This window comes from Brassica napus, chromosome C9, assembly GCF_020379485.1.
Source record: "Brassica napus cultivar Da-Ae chromosome C9, Da-Ae, whole genome shotgun sequence".
Classification (NCBI taxonomy): Eukaryota; Viridiplantae; Streptophyta; class Magnoliopsida; order Brassicales; family Brassicaceae; genus Brassica; species Brassica napus.
The window spans coordinates 23,676,562-23,690,669 of NC_063452.1; the positions used below are offsets into that span (position 1 = coordinate 23,676,562).

General features: G+C 40.7%; 2 protein-coding genes across 9 annotated transcripts; one reads left to right on the forward strand and one right to left on the reverse strand.

Annotated features, from left to right (window-relative positions):
• Window positions 1–227: 227 nt before the first annotated feature.
• On the forward strand, window positions 228–3,748 carry LOC106418172 (probable acetyl-CoA acetyltransferase, cytosolic 2). Of its 8 annotated transcripts, none has more exons than XM_048768488.1 (14): window positions 228–410; window positions 495–561; window positions 640–738; window positions 813–986; window positions 1,056–1,161; window positions 1,251–1,389; window positions 1,456–1,533; window positions 1,767–1,832; window positions 1,912–1,997; window positions 2,089–2,299; window positions 2,391–2,487; window positions 2,674–2,760; window positions 2,844–2,953; window positions 3,051–3,232. In XM_048768488.1, exons 2-14 carry the CDS (start codon window positions 522–524, stop codon window positions 3,153–3,155), a joined length of 1,398 nt encoding a protein of 465 aa, XP_048624445.1. In that variant the 5' UTR covers window positions 228–410; window positions 495–521; the 3' UTR covers window positions 3,156–3,232. The 8 variants fall into 8 exon arrangements, with proteins under 8 accessions (XP_048624445.1, XP_048624447.1, XP_048624448.1 ...); XM_048768490.1 differs by adding an exon at window positions 3,449–3,748 and having other exon boundaries at window positions 329–561; window positions 3,051–3,068; XM_048768491.1 differs by adding an exon at window positions 3,449–3,748 and having other exon boundaries at window positions 329–561; window positions 2,844–2,929; window positions 3,051–3,068.
• Window positions 3,749–9,042: 5,294 nt separating this feature from the next.
• Window positions 9,043–11,611, reverse strand: LOC106418175 (SEC14 cytosolic factor). Its single transcript, XM_013858838.3, has 11 exons — window positions 11,121–11,611; window positions 11,015–11,043; window positions 10,852–10,935; window positions 10,699–10,752; window positions 10,524–10,601; window positions 10,376–10,429; window positions 10,238–10,297; window positions 10,049–10,144; window positions 9,855–9,956; window positions 9,693–9,773; window positions 9,043–9,609 (listed from the first exon to the last, which is right to left on the reverse strand). The coding sequence occupies exons 1-11, from the start codon at window positions 11,173–11,175 to the stop codon at window positions 9,301–9,303; spliced, it is 1,002 nt and encodes a 333-aa protein (XP_013714292.1). The 5' UTR covers window positions 11,176–11,611; the 3' UTR covers window positions 9,043–9,300.
• Between the last annotated feature and the right edge of the window lie 2,497 nt (window positions 11,612–14,108).

Genomic DNA, 14,108 nt, shown 5'->3' on the forward strand with positions numbered 1-14,108 from the left:
GTCTAATTGCAACATGTACGGTCTTTGTTTCCAAATGATTTTGAATCGGCTTTTAAGGCTGGGATAAACTGTTACTGCTCTCATCACATTTAGGAATGTCGTGGATACACTGGACATCTTCGGTGTTCGAATGGAAACTACAGAACAAAACTAACATCAATGATACATTGGATCTCACATCTCTTCCTTATAAAACATTACAAGAAAGGGACAAAAAGCAATCACGCAAACCAAGGTAGTGGAAGGCGACATTGAGATTGGTATCTGACGTGTAACTCTTGTTCTGTCTTTATCTCTTTCTTCCACCTTTATCTTTTTTAATGTCAATTATGATCTCTCTCGGTGTCACGTAACCTCGTAATCATCTTTAACACAAGCCCGATCGTCCTTATCTGCCAGCAAATCGATAGGTTCATGAGTTTTACACGTGCCCACAAGCCAAAGTTGTGATCATCTCTTTTGATTCTCATCTCTGCCTCTCTCTGAATTATCAGGCTCGGCATAACTTCTTGGTGACTTCCATGGCTTCATCCGTCTCTGATCAGTCCGTACAGCCTCAAGGTTCTTTCTTACTTATTAGTCCCTCGCGCCTGTTTGTTCTGTTCCAAGTCTCTCAGTTTGTGTTTCTGGTTGGTGCAGATGTTTGTGTTGTGGGAGTGGCGAGAACGCCTATGGGAGACTTCCTAGGCTCTCTCTCTTCTATAACTGCCCCAAGACTCGGCTCCATAGCGATTGAAGGTAGTGTTCTTTTACTCTCTCTCTGTCTCTTTTTTTTGGTTTCATTCACTGACAGCTTCACACTCCACTCATAGCCGCACTTAAGAGAGCAAACGTTGAACCGGCTCTTGTGGAAGAGGTTTTCTTTGGCAATGTCTTAACCGCCAATCTTGGGCAAGCGCCAGCAAGACAGGCTGCACTTGGTGCTGGGATTCCCTATTCAGTGATCTGCACCACTGTCAACAAAGTCTGTGCTGCTGGGATGAAAGGTAAACCTTTTTCATTTACCACTATGATCATTGAACATAAGATGTACACATCACTGTTTTTACTTTCAGCCGTAATGTTAGCGGCTCAAAGTATCCAGCTCGGTTTGAATGATGTTGTTGTGGCTGGTGGGATGGAGAGCATGTCAAACGTACCAAAGTACCTCCCAAACGCAAGGTGAAAGAAAGAAACACCAGAGAGGCTGTTTTGCGCTGTTTTTTTCTCATCCTGAAAAGCTTTCTTTCTTATGATTTCTGTGAGAGCAGAAGGGGTTCACGATTAGGACATGATACTGTTGTTGACGGTATGACGAAAGATGGACTTTGGGATGTGTACAATGACTTTGGAATGGGAGTTTGTGGTGAAATATGCGCTGACCAGTACCGTATTACAAGAGAAGAACAGGTCACTCATCCTTATCCTTGACCTGTCTTTTTTTGGCTCTTACTTACAGACCTTATACTTTTGTAGGATGCTTATGCTATACAGAGCTTTGAGCGTGGTATTGCTGCACAAAACGCTCGGTTGTTCGCTTGGGAAATTGTTCCGGTAATACCTCCTCTCCTTTCTTTTGGAATCAACTTTAATAGGATTGTAATGGTTAATAATAATAGCCAGAGGCCATTAGCTCAACTGGAACTGATCCTGGCCATTGTGTCAGAGGTCCCCAGTTCGCTGAGACGAAACTTATAGTACTGTAGTTTCGGGCCCGAGGGACTACGGACCCTTTTGGTATTCAGAAAAAAAGGAAGAATTATAAATTCATTCATTCATATTGATAGGTTGAGGTTTCTTCTGGAAGAGGGAAGCCATCTGTTGTTATTGACAAGGATGATGGAATTGGGAAGGTAACTGTTTTGAGCAACCGTTGCTTCTCTTAGGATTTGCATTCATTGCTTAAAACTTTTGTTTTTGGCGATGAATTAGTTTGATGCTGCCAAGTTAAAGAAGCTTAGACCAAGCTTCAAGGAGGATGGGGGATCAGTCACTGCTGGAAATGCATCAAGTATAAGGTCCTCTTTATTATGCATCTCTCTCGCTTGCTCTATGTGAATGCTTTTCTTCTGCTTTACTCATTGGCTCTGATTTACGTTGGTGGATCAGTGATGGTGCGGCAGCGTTAGTGCTAGTTAGTGGAAAGAAGGCTATTGAACTTGGATTGAATGTTATAGCTAAGATTAGAGGATATGCTGATGCTGCTCAGGCACCTGAGTTGTTCACAACCACGCCGGCACTTGCTATTCCTAAAGCTATAATGCGTGCTGGTTTAGATGCATCTCAAGTTGATTACTATGAAATTAACGAAGCTTTCTCTGTAATCCTGCTTACTTAGCTCTCATTGCTTTTTAACTTATTGCGTATGTTTCTAGAGGTATGACTGTTCTGACTTGTTACTCCCCACACAGGTTGTAGCTCTGGCCAATCAGAAACTGCTGGGGTTAGATCCTGTAAGTCATGAAACAAATACAGTTACGCAGGGCTGGATTAGAAAATTTAGAGGCCGTAAGCATTTGTTAAGAATTTTTGTAAAAATCTTTTTCTTCATAAATTGGGTTTTGGGAGACTAAACCTATATAAAAATGTCAAAAGAAATTTGGAACCAAGACCAATGTTTCATTGGGTTTGGCTCAAATCTGGCCCTGCAGGGAATGTCAGTTTCAGTGTGTCTGATAATGTATACATAAACAGGCACGGTTGAATGCACATGGAGGGGCTGTTGCATTGGGACATCCACTGGGATGCAGTGGTGCTCGCATTTTAGTCACATTACTGGGTGTAAGTCCTAAGAGCATGCAATAATGATGTTGAATAGACTTGAATCCACCATGAATAATTGTTGTTGAATCCTTCTGATTCAGGTATTGAGAGCAAAGAAGGGAAAGTATGGAGTGGCATCAATATGCAACGGAGGAGGAGGAGCATCAGCACTTGTTCTCGAGTTCATGTAAGCTTCCCTCTTTTAACTCTGGTAAGCATATCATTTAGCATAAAGCAAGAGCTTACATGCCAACTAATGCTTCTTAATACAATGCTTTTTAACTTCAAACTTATTGACTTGTTGCCAGGTCGGAGAAGACAATCGGGTATTCATTACTCTGAAGCATTTTGAAGTTATAGAACGCAAAATCATGTGTACATTGTTTAAGTTTGTGTGTCATGAGAGGCAATAAAAGTGTGTTAGAAATCAAACTAATATTGATACATACAAACTGAAGTGAATTTGTAATGCCAGTGATGTTTACGTCTAGTCACAACTCTTATGGGAGATATAGTTTAACGCGTGAGATTAGTGCTGGGATTTTGAGCCGAACCAAACCAAAATTCTCGGCTAGTTCGGTTAGGAGTTCGGTTCAATTCGATAGACTTTTTAAAGAGTTTGGTTTTCGGTTCTGTTTGGCAATTGATTATTTTGGTTTTCTTTTAAAAAGAATTATAATGATAGATACCATAACATTTAATATAGGAAGTACACCAAGAGTGAGAAGGGCAAGGCGTTGGAGGAATGAAGGATAATGAAGTGAAGTGGAAACTTCTATCTGAAAGAGAGGGTTTGCCGTTACCACTAATAAACGACTACTTGTTCTATAAAGGGTCGAGAACGTTTCTATTTTAGCCTTATGCTTTGTTTGTTGAAAGTGAGTGACGCTATGAGTCTCTCTTCACGATCGTCATGAGATCGATGATTCGTTTTACTTTCGTTATGAGATTGTAATTCGAATTGTACTTTCAAAGCTGAATCTATACAAATATTCCTTTCTTCCTATACTTGTGAGTATCGAGAGTCTATCATTGGTGCGGTGAAAAGTTCGAATTCAACGATTCAGATGTCTATGAGTGGTTCTCCGGAGTATTCTCAGATCGCTGACGAGGAGGATCTACGCGGTTTGGGCTTGGAATCGCAGATCGAGTTTCTATCGGGCGCGTTCTTTCGCTTGAACAGAGAACAAGGTGTGGCGAACGCGGCGATCGCAGCGGTTGAGGCCAAAACGTCGTCGATCGACGGGAAGATGAGTTCGATGGAGACGGCGATTACAAATTTGGCTTCATCGGTGCAAGCTGTGTTGAAATTAGTGGGGAAGATGCCAGCTCAAGAGGTGGAGCAACAATCTGGTTCTTCGATCGCGGCTTCTCAGGTTCGCCGTCCCTTTCGAGATATTAACCAGAGTGCTTCGTTAGGTTTTCGTTCCGATGAGTTGAATCTGGGAAATAGAGAGAGTATGCTGAAGAAGATTGAGATGCCGTTTTGTGATGGATCGAAGGTAGCGGAGTGGATTGTGGATATTGAGTATTTCTATACTCTTGGGAGATACAGTGATGCCACAAAGCTTGATTTGGTTCCTCTTTGCTTACAAGGAGCGTTGAAGAAATGGTACGCGTGGGTGATGCGTCGTGAGGGATTTCAGAGTTGGGGAGACTTTGTTCAACGAATGTTAACGAGGTTTTCAGAATCTATTGATGATGAGCCGGCTACTAGGCTGTTTGCTATCAAGAAAACGGGAACAGTGGCTGAGTATGTTTCGGAGTTTGAGGAACTTTCTTCACTGGTTCCTGGTGTAGCTGATGACCATCTGGAACGCATATTCTATAATGGTTTGACTTTGGAGATGAAGGAGGTAATAAGAATGAAGGATCCGCATGGATTATCAAATTACATAGCAGCGGTGTTGAGAATGGAGAGCAGTGCGTTTTGTAAAGTGGTGGGAGAAACTCAGTTGGGAGAAGGACGTCAAGGAGCTCGGAAACAGTCTACTTCACGCTTTCAGGGAGGAGGTAGTCATGGCAGAACAGTTGAGAGATTGAAGATTGATTCGGGAGCTTCAAAGGAGAATGTTCCTCCCCAAAGAGAAGTGCAGAGGGCACGGTTGAGATATTCGGATACTGAGTTGGATGTGATGCGACGAGATAAATTGTGTTTTCAATGCAAAGCTCATTGGTCGAAGACTCATGATTGTCCAAACAAGGAGTTACGAATTTTAACAGTCATAAATGGTTGTGAGATGGAGGTACTGGAACAACAAGACTATGATTTGGAGGAGAATTATCAGAGTGGAGTACAACAACTTATGACGTTATCATTCAATTCTTTTGTGGGCATTGATTCACCAAAGACAATGAAGTTGTGTGGCTTGATCACTCAGAAGGAGGTGATTGTGATGATTGATAGCGGCGCGTCTCATAACTTTGTGTCGCCAGCGGTGGTGAGCAAGTTGCATTTGAAGGTGGAGATGGATAAGAACATGGAGGTTTTGTTGGGAAATGGCGTGTCAGTGCGAGCTCTTGGATGTTGCAGGGAGGTTAAATTGCAGTTACAGTCCACGGAGTTCGTGTCTAACTTTATTACCTTGGAGTTGGGATCTGTTGATATCATATTGGGTGTGCAATGGTTGGAGACTTTGGGGAGATGTGAGGTTGATTGGAAGAAGCAGGAGTTATCATTTCTTTATCAGGGCAAGCGTGTCACGCTGGTTGGTGATCCAGGGTTGCATAGTATCAATCAATCGTTACAGTCCATCTCTTCAGCCATGGGTGCAACTACACAGGAGTATGATCTGGAGTTCAAAGGAGTGGAAGGGAGTTCTGTTAGGGGAGAGCCTAATGCGTTGGTAACGGTTTTACTGCAGCAATTTGCGGATGTATTTGCAGTACCTACAGCCTTACCGCCACTAAGAGGAACAGAACATTCGATCTTGCTGGTTCCGGGGGTCTCGGCTGTCTCGGTACAACCATATCGATACCCTCATGCTCGTAAGATTGTTATGGAAGAAATGGTATCAGAGATGCTCAAGTCGGGGATCATACGTCCAAGTGATAGCCCTTTTTCGAGCCCTGTTCTTTTGGTGAAGAAAAAAGATGGAAGTTTTCGCTTTTGTGTGGATTATAGAGCCCTCAACCGAGCTACTGTCCCTAACAAGTATCCAATTCTTGTTATAGATCAGTTGTTGGATGAACTCCATGGTGCAGCAGTATTTTCAAAACTTGATCTACGGTCGGGCTACCACCAGATACGGATGTGTGAAGAGGATGTGAAGAAAACGGCTTTCAGAACCGTGGAGGGGCATTATGAGTTCATGGTCATGCCTTTTGGCTTGACCAATGCCCCGGCTACGTTCCAAAGTTTGATGAATAAGGTCTTTAAGCCGTTCTTGAGGAGGTTTGTATTGGTATTCTTTGATGACATATTGGTTTATAGTGCCAATATGTCTGATCATTTGCAACATTTGAAATTGGTGCTAGAAGTTCTTCGGGAGCACAAGCTTTTCGCGAATGCTAAGAAGTGTTTGTTTGGGGTACAACAAGTTGACTATTTAGGTCACATCATCTCACAGGCGGGTGTAACTACTGACGGAGAGAAGACTGCAGCCATGCGTCAGTGGCCAATTCCAAAGTCAGTCAGGCAGCTGAGGGGGTTTCTTGGTTTCACGGGTTACTATCGCCGGTTTGTGAGGCATTATGGGTTGATGGCGAGACCATTAACTACCTTGCTGAAGAAGGACCAGTTTGAATGGTCAGACGAGACTCAAAGGGCGTTTGAGAAACTGAAAGATGCGGTGACAAATGCTCCAGTTCTGGCTTTACCGAACTTTGATAAACTCTTTGTTATTGAGTCGAATGCTTCAGGTTTCGGTTTGGGTGCTGTGTTGATGCAACATGGCAGGCCTATTGCGTTTTTCAGCCATTCGCTTACTCCAAGGGAGAAATTAAAGCCTGCTTATGAAAGAGAGTTGATGGCAGTTGTTATGGCGGTTCAAAAATGGAAGCATTACTTGCTTGGTCGTCGATTCCACATTCATACGGATCAGAGGAGTATCAAGTACCTGTTGGATCAAAAGGAGGTGAATATAGATTATCAAAGATGGTTAACTCGTCTGTTGGGATTTGATTTTGAGATTTTTTACAAGCCGGGGTGTGAGAATAAGGCTGCTGACGGGTTATCTCGAAGCATGTCGTTGTCGGGTTTGTTGATGCATATAACGGTTCCAACAGTGATTCAATGGGAGGATTTATTCGCCGAGATTGCGGAGGATGAAGAGTTACAATTGAAGATAGCTCAGGTGTTGAAGGATGACTCTGCTTCTAAGTTCAAAGTGGTTGATGGGAAGTTATGGAGGAAAAAACGTTTGGTGATTTCGAAGAAGTCTCGTTTCATTCCCTTAATTTTGGAGGAATGTCACAGTAGCAAATTGGGAGGTCATTCAGGGGTTGCGAAGACTTTGAAGAGGATCCAGATGTCGTTTCATTGGGAGGGGATTAAGAAGTGTGTTCAAAAATTTGTTGCGGAGTGTTCGATTTTTCAAACCCACAACCATTCTACATTGTCTCCTGCGTGCCTTCTTCAGCCGTTACCTATACCTGAGAAAGTGTGGGAAGACATTAACATAGATTTCATTGAAGGTCTACCTACATCTCAAATCTCAAGGAGTTAATGTGATTTGGGTAGTGGTGGATCGTCTGAGTAAATATGCTCACTTCATCAGCTTGAAGCATCCCTTTACCGTGACGGATTTGGCGCAGAAGTTTGTTATGGAGGTAGTTAAGTTGCATGGTTTCCCGAGAAGTATTGTTTCTGATCGTGATCGCTTGTTCCTAAGTGCGTTTTGGAAGGAAGCCTTTCGCTTAGCTGGAACAAAGTTGAAGTATAGTACTGCCTTTCACCCTCAAACAGATGGGCAGACGGAGGTCCTGAACCGTTGCTTTGAGACATACTTACGCTGCTATGCTTCAGCTCATCCTCGCACTTGGTCTTCTTTCTTGTGTTGGGCCGAGTTTTGGTATAATACATCGTTTCACAAGTCTCTTCAAGCTACGCCGTTTCAGGTGGTGTATGGTAGAGAACCTCCTAGCTTGATTCGCTACGAGGAGGGTTCTACTCGAAACTTCAAGCTAGAAGAGTCTTTGAAAGCTCGTGATAGGATGCTGGAGCAGTTGAAGCAGAACTTACGGAGAGCTCAGCAGATCATGAAGAACCAAGCGGATCAGAAACGAAGGGATGTGTCATTGGAGGTTGGGAATATGGTTAATCTTAAGCAAATGGTGGTGCGTCGTTTCTGTCAGAAGCTCGCCGCTAAGTTCTATGGTCCTTATCAGGTTGTGGCTAAGGTTGGTAAAGCTGCTTATCGGTTGTTGTTACCAGAGGGCTCGAGGATCCATCCAGTCTTTCACATATCTCAGTTAAAGAAAGCTTTGGGTAAAGCTGAGACAGTTCAAGCATTACCACTGGTTTGTTTGGATCCTGTTGATGCGCCATTGGAACCTGCTGATGTGATTGCCAAACGCCACACTGACAAAGGAGTATTGGAGTTGTTGGTTTCTTGGGTGGGGAAGTCTCATGCTGAAGATTCTTGGATGTCGTCGAGAGAGTTTGTGGATTCTTTTCCTTCTTTCAAGCTTGAGGGCAAGCTCGGTTTCGATGAGAGGAGTATTGATAGATACCATAACACTTACTATAGGAAGTACACCAAGAGTGAGAAGGGCAAGGCGTTGGAGGAATGAAGGATAATGAAGTGAAGTGGAAACCTCTATCTGAGAGAGAGGGTTTGCCGTTACAACTAATAAACGACTACTTGTTCTATAAAGGGTCGAGAACGTTTCTATTTTAGCCTTATGCTTTGTTTGTTGAAAGTGAGTGACGCTATGAGTCTCTCTTCACGATCGTCATGAGATCGATGATTCGTTTTACTTTCGTTATGAGATTGTAATTCGAATTGTACTTTCGAAGCTGAATCTGTACAAATATTCCTTTCTTCCTATACTTGTGAGTATCGAGAGTCTATCATATAACCAAAATAATACCAGAAACACAAATTGAACCAATCAAATTTCAAACCGAAATATATCCAAAATTTTATTAAAACTAAACCAAAATATAACTGAAATTAAAAATTTGGGTAGGATTTTTGAAAACCAAACTAACTGTGAATACTGAACCGAACAAATAACTAATTCGGTAAGATTTATGTTGAACTGAACTAACCGAAAACCGAACTACTGGAACCCACAGACCTAAGTTAGTTGATAGACCAGCACTCACCCAGATTCTTAGGGAGTTAGAGAGGTACATTTTCCAAAACTACATATAAAATTTGCTACAAATGTCGATCCAGAGGATCAAATATAAACTATAGATGAATCTAGGAGTACATTGAGTTCAACATCTTATTCTCTTTTCTTCACTTTACATTTGCATGGCTATGGAGATGACAGTGCTCAGTACTTCGTCATTTGAATTGCTAGCTCAACTGTAAAATACATCTTAATTGTGAACCCACTGAAAGGAATCCCCTCAGAAGCATTCAGGGTTCATCATCTTCCAAGTTCTCATGAACTGGCTTTTCTGTCATCAACCGGCTTGCTCAGATCATTGCAGTTCTCGAACTTGTGCAGTTTTGATTCTATGGTTTTAGCCATCTCAACACGTTCAGCTACAGGCTCAGGAAAACCCACGTGGAAAGAACCTTGCTTTGCAGGCTCAGCTTGTCCCTGGGTCTCATAATGGTGCTTGACATAGTTGTATAGCTGTTGATGGAAAGGATGATCGATAGAAAAACAATCTACACTCTGAGTATGGTGAGATGACCCAGAGCTTCCTCTTCTACAGAAATGTGGGAGTGATGTGTAGTCCATAATCTACAAAAGAACCCACAAAAACTTTAGAGAAACTTTTGCATTTTCACACCAAAAGATCATAAGCAAATGCTTATTATATATACCTTCAATAACTCATCCTTTCCGCAACCGGATAACACATGAACTTTTTTCCTCGTCCTCTCTTGTAAAAGCGGTTTTACAACCTGTTACACACATATGTACATGCTTTAACTAGCTAACACCTTGACTTGCAAAAACAGAAGAGAATCACAGAGGCTTTTTACCTTCCAACAGGCGGAAAATATATATGGAGCGTTCACAACATAGTATGTGTTTGTCTTCTCTGGATAGTTCAGATCATCAATGGTTGATATGATCGTCACTAACTGCATCAAGATGTTGAGCACACAAAGTTATTAAGAAGAGTATAAAGAGTGTTTGCGTTGCAGTATCATTATTCATTATTATTGTTTCATACCTTAATTTGGCTGAGGGCTGAAAGTTTCAACCCTGTCATGTCTAGAACCTTGACGCAGGTGGTGATTGGCCCCCCATTCTTCTTAGATACAGACGGCTGTAACAGTTTTATACAAATTAGTAAATTACAGCAAGAAAGAAACCAAAAAAAAAAAAGAAGAAGTTTAGTCATTTAACATGTAACTCTCACCAGTAGTACACGGTCTCTGTATTCATTGATTTGGATGTGTGATTGGACATAGTAGTGAACCTGTATGCGGAAAACGTTCATTTTTGTTTAACACTTGATCTTGTGAAGAACTAGGACAAAAACAAGGAAGCAACTTACAGAAGCTTTGTCGAATGTGCTGAGGCCAACACCAATAGCAAACACAGGCAAGCCCTAAACATCAAGGTTAGCACCACTTAAGAACTAAGAAAAGATATGCCCAAGAAAAAAAAGGCAATGAGGAATCATCCTAAGTGGGTGGGGCTACCTCTCTGGTGTAACCTGACATTCCTATGAGCTGAGAATCACGTACGTCCCTGTACAGCTCACTAGGAACAATAGGTTTCTGCGTGAACCAAAAAACATGATTTAATGTTCATACAACACAGAGCTTATAAAAACACAACACACACAGACAAGGAGAGAGAAAATGAATGACTCACGGATAAGATACTGTCAATTTGATTATCCACCCTCCAACGCAAACATTCAACCAGCTGAAAGTGAATTTACAAAAAAAAAAAAAAAAAAAAGAAGGATGAAACCAGACACATTCAGAAACCAGATAACGAGGAGTTTTAGGAGATGTGACATACCATTGTATGAGCTTTTATTAAGTTCCAATCTCGTGCTTTTAGAAAACGAATCAAAGTCTCCCTCAGGTATCCCTGATGGACATTCTGCAGATTCACAACAATGAAAATAAGAAGCTTGGAGCAGGGAAAGAAACCATTCTAGCTCTCAAAGAACCGGACATACCTTAAATGTTGTCTTCAATGGCTCCTCAACTGTCACGAAGTTTTACCCAGTTAAGTATAAGCAAATCCAAGCAAAAACAGAAACAGGTGAGAAGAAAAGGTCAGACCTTTATCTATGAGCTCCTGGAATTCATCAACGGCTTGTTCCGAGACGATCCCCATTGTTCTTCCTCTGAACAGAGTTTCCTAGAAGAAGAATAAGAGAGTAAAATTCCAAGATCGACTCTCTTTTTTTTTCTCCTCTTGTCACGTTGCACCGAACTACTATTAGTTAGTCCATCATTAAAGGTGAACGAGGTGGTGGTAGGAGAGACAGCAAAACACCCCCGACAGAAATTAACTCATTGTCTTTAACATAGGAACTACTTTGACATAGACTTGTCGTAATATCACCTCCAAATGTTCTAAAAGTCTAAACCAAAATTTAAAGAAGAGCTTCAGATTTCTTTCCGTCTCTGTTGGTTATGTTTGAATAATCAAAATCCTATCTTGTCTTAATTAAAGTCTAGAGCTTTTTTCAATGAACTAACGGAACAAATGAGAGAAAGATTCAAACTTTGAAATAAGGGAACGTTATTTGTAAGCGGTATATGCAGTTTCATGTTAATCACTTACTATAAATACACTTAAGAACTCGCTGTGGGATTTGGTGAGTCTTTGTCTTTTACTGGTAAAAGAAAGCTCAAATAGAAGAGATAATGGCATATTCAAAGTTGGTCTCTTTTTAAGTCTCTACTATTCAAAACCTTTAGAAACGTTTTAATTTACTTTTCGATTGGTAAATTTCCTATAAAGAAAGAGTAAATTTACGGCGTATTAAAAGGTTTAGGGGCCGGCGATAGCTATGAATGGGTCTGCTCTCTCTACGTGTGTGTGTGTGTTATTCAAAGGTTAATTTCCTTGTAATGGCAAAACATGACTATAGCGCACTAAAAAAAGTCTTTCTTTGTGATTTGTAGTGCAAAAGCCAGCAATAAAAGACAAAACCAACTTGTTGAACTTTGCCTTTTGGCTCCTTTTTTTTTTTTTTTTTAAATCTCAATCTTTTTTTTTTTTTGATCAAATTTGACATCTCAATCTTTGTGCTAGTTATGCATGGGAAATCGAAAGTCTAACACCACCAAACTAATGATAGTACACCGTCAAAATAATGATGTTTTAATGAATCCATTTAACGGGTTGGCGTCGTTAACTTAAGTGTAAAATTTTCAATTTTTTCAGTTCAAAAAAAAAAAAAAAATCAATTTTTAAATATTTAGGTGTTAATTAGTATTTAAAAATAAGTTCTGTATTAAACTTGACAAAAAAAAGTTTTGTATTAAATGAGAAACTAAAATAATTTAAATATTTTTATAACAAATAAAAATTATGTCAAGTATTTATTGGAACTTTTCCTGATTTAATGCAAAAGCCAAGAAGGAAAGACAATAACAAGGTAACAACTTTGCCCTTTGGCTCTTTGCATGGGCTTTTCTTCATCCATCTTTTTACTAGTTAGTTATACATTGAATGTGAGTTATGAAACGTGGACATAGAGAAATATTAGGTGGCTCTCAAGATTTGATCTGTTTTGGCCTAATCTAAAATCAGCAAAACTTTAGTTAAAGTTTTCCCAAAACCTAAAGATGCTATCTTTTCATCAAAAACTGGTCGTCGAGGCTAGCTTTTAATCGTTGCAAATTGACACATACGTGAGTATAAACCTTGTACTATATGGATGAAAATGGTTTTTGCCACAAACTCATCAACCTCCCTATGACATGAAACCAGGCTGTGCTTTTGGAAGCATGAGCATAAGGCTCTTCGGTTACTAAGAAATTCCTTGATAGGCCTGCGCATTTTACCCGAACCCGAAAATTTAAACTGGAATCGATCCGAAAATACATGTTCGGGTTCGGGTCTATGCTAAAGTATATAAATGGATCCTCTTTCTTTGGCCCCATGGATCCCGGTTTGGGTTAGACCCGATCGGGTGCCCGAAATACCCAAAACTTATTTGTATATTTGGGTGTTTTGGTATATTTTTGGTATTTCATATATTTTTTAAGTTTTGTGTTCGGGTCTTCGAGAAATAGTTTCAAGTATAATTTTAGTTTTGCAAAAGTATAATGTGGATATTCAGGTAAAATTTTGGGTATTTTTTGGGTTTTTGGATCAGATTTCGGGTATTTTCTCGGTTTTTCTGGTATTTTTGGATTTTCGGGTCCAGTTTGAGTACTTTGGTTTTTTCGGATCATAAATACCCGAACTGTCCCAAACCCGAAATATACCCAAAAATTACGGGTATTGAAATTATAGACCCGCGCCCAACTGGAACCGACCCGTACGCAAATCGTCCTGGACCTGAATTATACCCGAAAATTACAGGTATTGGAATTATAGACCAGAACCGACCCGTACCCAAACCGTTCCGAACCCGAAATATACCCAAAAATTACGGGTATTGGGATTATAGACAATAACCGATTCAGACTCGACATGAACCGACTCGAACCCGAACCTAAAATTTCTAAGTACCTAGTTGGGTCCAAATGTCTATGATCCGGACCCGACAAGAACCGACCCGAATCCGACACCCAACCCGAATGCCCAGGTCTATTCCATGGGAAAACCTTATTACCTATATTCAACACTTCAAATCTTTTCTTCAGAAACATAGAAGATGAATTCAACTCAACTTTTATTAAAGCTAGCAGACTCCATGTTTTCTGTTGATGTATGGATCACCAGATTTGATTATTAAGAGTGAGCAAAAAAATCAGAAATTTCATCTTGCCATACGCAAAACTGTTTCAGGGTAGAGCAAGACGGTGATGATGCCCTTTACATCCTAAGGGGAGTCCATAAGTTTAGTGATATCAGAGACCATGCTTGTGTAATAGTCTGGTTCAATCTTGTTGTTCTCGTCTAGTAGATTAGACTCACTTGTACACCCTGTTTTCAGAAAAAGAATAAGAGTTAGAGACAAGCTCAATCATTGCACATATGGCCACCAAAGAGAATCAAAGTCATAGTAGTAAGGACTGCTGAGCAGTCTGACACATAGCATCAGCAGTCATAGGAAATCACCTCTGACCTAGACACCGTGATTTTTT

Bases quoted from the DNA above. Each gene is read 5' to 3' on its own strand.
- LOC106418172 (XM_048768488.1), top strand. From the start codon at position 522: ATGGCTTCATCCGTCTCTGATCAGTCCGTACAGCCTCAAG. The intron at 1,162-1,250 runs GTGAAAGAAAGA...CTGTGAGAGCAG, and splicing joins AAGTACCTCCCAAACGCAAG to AAGGGGTTCACGATTAGGAC. The intron at 2,761-2,843 runs GTAAGTCCTAAG...CTTCTGATTCAG, and splicing joins TTTTAGTCACATTACTGGGT to GTATTGAGAGCAAAGAAGGG.
- LOC106418175 (XM_013858838.3), bottom strand. From the start codon at position 11,175: ATGGGGATCGTCTCGGAACAAGCCGTTGATGAATTCCAGGAGCTCATA. The intron at 10,145-10,237 runs GTGAGAGTTACA...AAACTGTTACAG, and splicing joins ACAGAGACCGTGTACTACTG to CCGTCTGTATCTAAGAAGAA. The intron at 9,774-9,854 runs GTAAAAAGCCTC...TGTGTGTAACAG, and splicing joins TATTTTCCGCCTGTTGGAAG to GTTGTAAAACCGCTTTTACA.